This window comes from Malania oleifera, chromosome 10 (genome assembly GCF_029873635.1).
Source record: "Malania oleifera isolate guangnan ecotype guangnan chromosome 10, ASM2987363v1, whole genome shotgun sequence".
NCBI lineage: Eukaryota > Viridiplantae > Streptophyta > Magnoliopsida > Santalales > Ximeniaceae > Malania > Malania oleifera.
In genome coordinates this window covers 47076290-47082289 of record NC_080426.1, presented here as the reverse complement: position 1 = coordinate 47082289, position 6000 = coordinate 47076290, and the positions used below count along the sequence as shown (strand labels likewise).

Below are 6000 nucleotides of genomic sequence, written 5' to 3'. Positions count from 1 at the left end.
TTCTAATAATGCTCTTACCTTAATTTGAGAGATTAAGATATAGTAAACATAAAAATAAGTGGACGTAAAGTTGCTTGGGTATACATTATGTTAGAACATCACATAAAATATAGCAATAAATTTTAAAATTACATATTATTTATTTTAATCTTTGTATTATGATATTCATTCTTACCCAGATAAAAAGTTGAATGAATAAAATTGAGTAACAAATTCAATTTCATTCTATCCAGTACACTATTCTTATATGCTATTGTACAGTTAACTAAAAAATTAACTTGTCCTATCCATTAGACTTGAAGTCAAATGTAAATTTATTAAAATTTATCTAAATTTAAATTTTAGATATGAAATATATTTCAAATGTTACTTGATGTTAGCCTAATAATACAAAACAAATATTTTTTTCTTAAAAAAATGTCTAATCGCATCAAAGAATAGTTAAAATAAATTCAGGATTAATGGTGGGCGATTAAGTAACCATCATCGTCAACATTCAACGGCGATGAGAACACTGCGCATCGCCTTCTTCAACCCCAACAAATTTCCTCACGCCTTCACGGGCCACCGAAGCATTTCCAGTTAACCAGTCAACCCATTTGCACATAATTCTCTCTCTCTCTCTCCCTCGACGAAGAAATGTCAAAAAGCTCTGCAGCTATAGAAAAGATATCCCCGAATTTAGTTGCCAAGCCAAGTTAGCGGCAATTCCGCCAAGCTTTTGCGACGAATCCTTTCTTGCTTTTGGGTTCTTCGCGCTAACTGACCAAGAAGAACCCAGTTCTTGTTTAGGGGATCCGGAGCTTCTTTCGGCTCCAGACATGTCTGTGGAGTCGAGCTCTGCTTTAGCTGATACCAAGGGAGTTCCTACTCATGGTGGACGCTACGTTCAGTATAATGTCTACGGTAACCTCTTCGAACTTTCAAGAAAGTACGTCCCACCGATGCGGCCTGTGGGTCGAGGTGCTTATGGCATCGTTTGGTGAGATTTTTTCTGGGTTTGAGCTTTTCTGTTCTCGCTGTCGAAATTTTTCGTGATTTTGATTTTTTTTTTTCCTATTTGACTTGTACGTGCTATGTGAATTCTGATTGTTGAATATATATATAGTCTTTGTCTGATTATGGGGGGTTAGAATTCTGGTGAGTTTTATGTGTTTTTGATGATCGTGTTAATATTATATTGAATTGTTGACTCGTTTATACTTCATAGTGTGTCTTTTGCTGGGGAAACTAAAAGCTATTGATGTGTATGTTATTAGCTTTATGAGCTATTGAGTTGTATCTGTTTGATTCATCGTGAATTGGGTATGAAAATTTTGCCCCAATCAGAATGTGAAAGATTTTGCATCTATAGTGTGTGTACAAGAAATGATTGCGGTAAAAACTTTGTTAGCCAAGTCAAGAAAAAGCAACCGTAAATTGATTTAAATTAGACGATTCTTGCTGTACTTAGAAAAAGAACAAGGGTCCCGTCGGACAGGCATCATCCAGTCATAAAGGCATGTTTCATTGTGTTTCTCTCTTTGCTGTTCCATTTATTTCAAATCAAAAATTAAAAACAAAAGTTTCTTTCTGTTTTTTTTTTTAATTTTTATTTATTTATTTATTTCTGGGTTTTGCTGTGGTCTCTATGCAAAATCAGAGAGAGAGAGAGAGAAAGGTATCAAATTTCTAGCAAACAAAGGAAGCAGTTGGCCGCACCAAGAGTTGGAAGCTTGTGTGCATGGGTGTGCTTCTGTCGAAATAAAAAAGTTTTACCTTGGGTTCAAAATAATTCAGATCACACCAAGGGCAAATGCGAAGGGTTCTTCCCCTATTAAATCAGGACACATATTGTCACATGGATCTGATTTCCAACAAGCTGATGTATCCATTGTACTTGGAGATCATTGCTTGCATGTGCTGTCTCATTTTCTTTGCATGGAATTTCTCATTCCTGTCAACTGTGCCCATGAGCAATATTTCCTTTGTTGTTTTGGGATCAAAACCTTAGAGTTTGGGAGCCCCTCTTGTTTGAATTGTCAAATGCCAACTCTGCGTTGTTTTCTATTCTTTTGGATTTCAGATATATAGATTTGTCATATGCAAGTGGGACAGGACTCTATTTAATGATGTTGAAGTTGATGTTTGGATTTTACATCCTCTGAACAACAAAGATTGCCTTTTTGAAAACCGAAAATTCAACATGCTGCAATTCATGCACTGAAATCTCACCCAATCAAATTTTATTTACTGAAAATGTAGAAAAATAATTCCTGAAATTTACACAAAAAAAAAAACATGTACAATGATTAAATTTTAATTTTCAATTAAATTTTCAGGGCTTCAAATTTACATAAATTTTTATGTTGATTTTGATTTTGATTTTAAAAAATGATGGAAAGTAATTGTTAAGCATGGAGATTTTCTCAGCGATACTTTAGAAAATGTTAATAGACATATAATGCAAGATTTAAAATTAAAACTAATATATTATAAACAAAATACATCAATGGCATGTTTATGCTGTATAATGTATGATAACTGTAATATAATAACCATACTAAAGATATTCATACTCGATTTATATAAATGACGTTCATCAGCTAGTTAATATTAGTTATTATGCAAATACAGCTAATTAAGACCTAAAAGATAGAATAAAATACTGTAGCTAAGATCTATGTTTTCATTTAAAAAAAAGAATATTTGTTTTCATTTAAAAAAAAAAAAAGAATTTCGAAGAGAAAAATTTCAGTTAAGACTTTTTAGTATATAATTTTTCAATTGGGGAAAAAAAAAATTGTTCCATAGTCAAAATATCAGAAAAATTCGTTAAAAAATTAAAGTTTTTGATTACTTTTGATTGATTCATGGAAATTTTGATGAAAATTGACTGTCATTTCCATTTCGAAGGTAGTGGAAAGCCGCGACTTTGATGGGAATTTCAATACTTTCATGGACCATGTATTTACATATGAATGTATGTGCGTATATATGTATGTGCATATATATGTATGTACGTACATATGTATGTATGATGATAGGATGGAAAAGTGAGAGAACTCTATGCCTTGCAAATTATTATGGGACAGACAAAAATAAAAAAAAAAGGAAGAGAGAGAGAGAAAGAGGGAGGCAGGGAGGGAGGGAGACCAATTTCAAAAAGCTCAGTTGGCATCAACTTGTTCTTGTTGATGGAGAGGGTATAGGAATTTTCATAGGCTGATGCTTAACCCTCCTATAGAAGAACCATGGAGAGTCCCGAAGGATATAATAATCTTGAGAGGAAGGGTATCATATTGCATTATCTTCACAATTGAACCAATCTTGAAGGTAAGCAAACAACCGTCATTTCTGTATGGATCAGGATGAAGTTCAAATTCCAATTTTTAATTTAATTTCTTCACAGCTTCTTCTGAAACTACATTTGTACAACTACCACAATCAACAATCAAAGCATAGAGCTGCTTATGATAAATCACTCGAGTTTGAAAGATGCTGGTTTCTTTCCAATCTTCTTTTTCCTCAACCTTGTGGGAAGAGAGAACAGGTAAAAGAATGAACAGTATCATGTTCTTTTTCTCCACTAGCCATGACTTGGTTACGCCATTGTGTAGCTCTAACATTTGAAGCACTTGATTGATGGTTGGACCTTTGATGTTGTTTTGGGATGCTCATAAGTCGACAAAGGATAATAACCTGAATTCCTACTCACTTCTCTTGCATAACTGCACTAGTGCTCTTCTCAAACAAAAGGGTTGATGTAGCCCTAGGAGGATTATGCTGCATATCCTCTTCAATTTGAGTGTCAAACTGTACTATATCCCCAATATATTGAGAGAATATGCAGCAAGCTTGGAGGTAACAGTTGGCTTCAACCCTTTCCGGTGCAAAGCTATCACCACATCCTTTCTCTAGACTATGTCAGCTGGAGTAGCCAAATGATAGAACCTACTAGTGTAATCTGCCACTGTCTTTTCTTCTTGTTTCAAATCAAAGAGTTGTGGATGAAGCTTGTAATTGGAAGGTACAAATTGCTCCTCTACGGCTCACTTCATCTTATCCCATTTTCTAATCTTGTCAAATCTCCTTCTTCTAAAGATCTCTTGAAGTTTAATCCACTAAATTCAAGCATTTGCATTCAATTTTATTCATCCAATACAACTTTGAGCCTCATTCATGTCATACCATTTGGAACAGTACTCCGGAGAATACACCCAATCATTAAATTCATCAGGAGAACCATCTCCATTAAAATCCAAAATGTTTGACTTCTTTATTGAAATGGTTACTTTAGCTTTCATGTAATTCAAAAGTACAAGGAGCAATAGCAGCTTTGCCACTTTCCTGTTTATTGGACAACCAATGGGCTTCTTACGCAAGGTTGCAACTTTAGTTGTTAGCATATTCAAAGCATCAGTAGAAGTCTGCAAGATGTTCTCCATATTTTGTTTCTTGTCAGATAACAATTCCACTTTTGCAGGCAACTCGAGATTAGCCACCATGTTGTTGATTGTATGCAACTCTGTAGCACTAAGGACCTTTATCACAATTTGCCAACAATTCTCATTCTATTCATGCAAAATCAAAAACTTGGCTCTCAATTTTTCAAGAACTATCTTCAATTTCTCCTTAGTTGCAAAGTATCTCATTAAAATTTAAAAAACCCTCTTAAACAACAAACAAGTGGCAGATTATGAGGTTGGTAGTACTGGTGGATCCCGTCAACTTTCTATCGAACTTCATAAAAAATTTACAGTTTTTTTTTTCCCAGGAAGAAGCATAATATTGTGGTTGGAAGCACATACCTTATGGTTTTGGACGTTGCAGAACAGTGTAAAATTTTCTCACATGCACGTTGCTGGTGCGTGAGGCGCATGAGTCACACGACATGACCTTCCGGCAATGAAAATTATTGCATAGGTAGATCAGAGGGTGGTGATTGCAATTGTGGTGGTGGTGTGATGAAAGCACAGGAAGCTTGGGATTTTGAAGGGCTGATGACTCTGGAATATTTCTCCAGTTGTGGGGATACACGCCTTGTCAAATGGTAATGAAAATTTGGGGGTCTCTTTCTCTCTCTTTTTTTTTTTGTAATGATAGTAGAGGTGCCGCAAGAAGGTGATGGAAAAGTGAGAGTTCGAAACACAGGGGCTGTATTTTAGAGGATACTTGCAGATGACGAACAGTACAGGTGTCTGGTTTGTGGAGTGCTTTGTATGTCTTTGTAGGATTATTCTGATCTTTGAGAATTGTAGTAATGACAAAAGAATTGAGGGTGGGAATGGAGTTGGATCAAAGGGGTCTCTGGTTCATGTAACTTACAACAGTGGAGATTGTGGAATTGAACCAACCAGACTCTCATACCAAATGATGCAGGACAGCAATGTAGGATTACTGCCAAGAGAGAGTTTGGGAGAGGGAGAGAGAGAGAGAGGAGAGAAGGGTGATCCTCTGCAGCTCTGTTACGGAACAGCAGTAAAGGTTCTGCCTGGGGAGAGTAGGGAGACCTGGGAGAGGAGAGGGGAAGAAGGAAGAAGGAAGAAAAGAGGAGGAAGAAGAAAATGAGGGGAAAACTCTCACACGTTCACTTCAATTTCAAATTCATCAATAAGTAGCTCTTACATGGTTTTGTACCCTAGTTATAGGAAAGGTGAAATTACAAGATACATGAAATTACAAATAAACCCCTGAGACACATGTACCACAAACAAACCCCTAAATATACCTAAACCTACCACAACTAAACTATACAAATTTGGGTTTAGGACTCAACAATCCTTTGACCCTATTCTTGGAAATTGGTCTCTAAATTGGGTCAAAATGATCCATCCGAACCCCCCTTCCTGTTGGACCTGTCCTATATAACATTGTTAGATCACAACTTATCTGCTTTAGGTCTAGTGGTACCTAACCATCATATTTAGAGCTTTGGTAACCAGGAGGTCTTTGGGTTCAATTCTTGTTTCTTGTGTTTTTTGTGGATTATATTATGATGGGTATTGTTAATTTTTACCG

At 35.7% G+C, this 6000-nt stretch overlaps 1 protein-coding gene across 1 annotated transcript in view; it reads left to right on the top strand.

Annotated features, from left to right (window-relative positions):
• Positions 1-385: 385 nt before the first annotated feature.
• The window catches only part of LOC131165850 (mitogen-activated protein kinase homolog MMK2), a 35427-nt gene continuing 29812 nt past the window's right edge, over positions 386-6000 (top strand). Inside the window, exon 1 of the mRNA XM_058123971.1 lies at positions 386-982. Coding sequence (XP_057979954.1) covers positions 822-982 — 161 coding nt within the window. The 5' untranslated portion in view covers positions 386-821. The remainder of the gene's footprint in view (positions 983-6000) is intronic.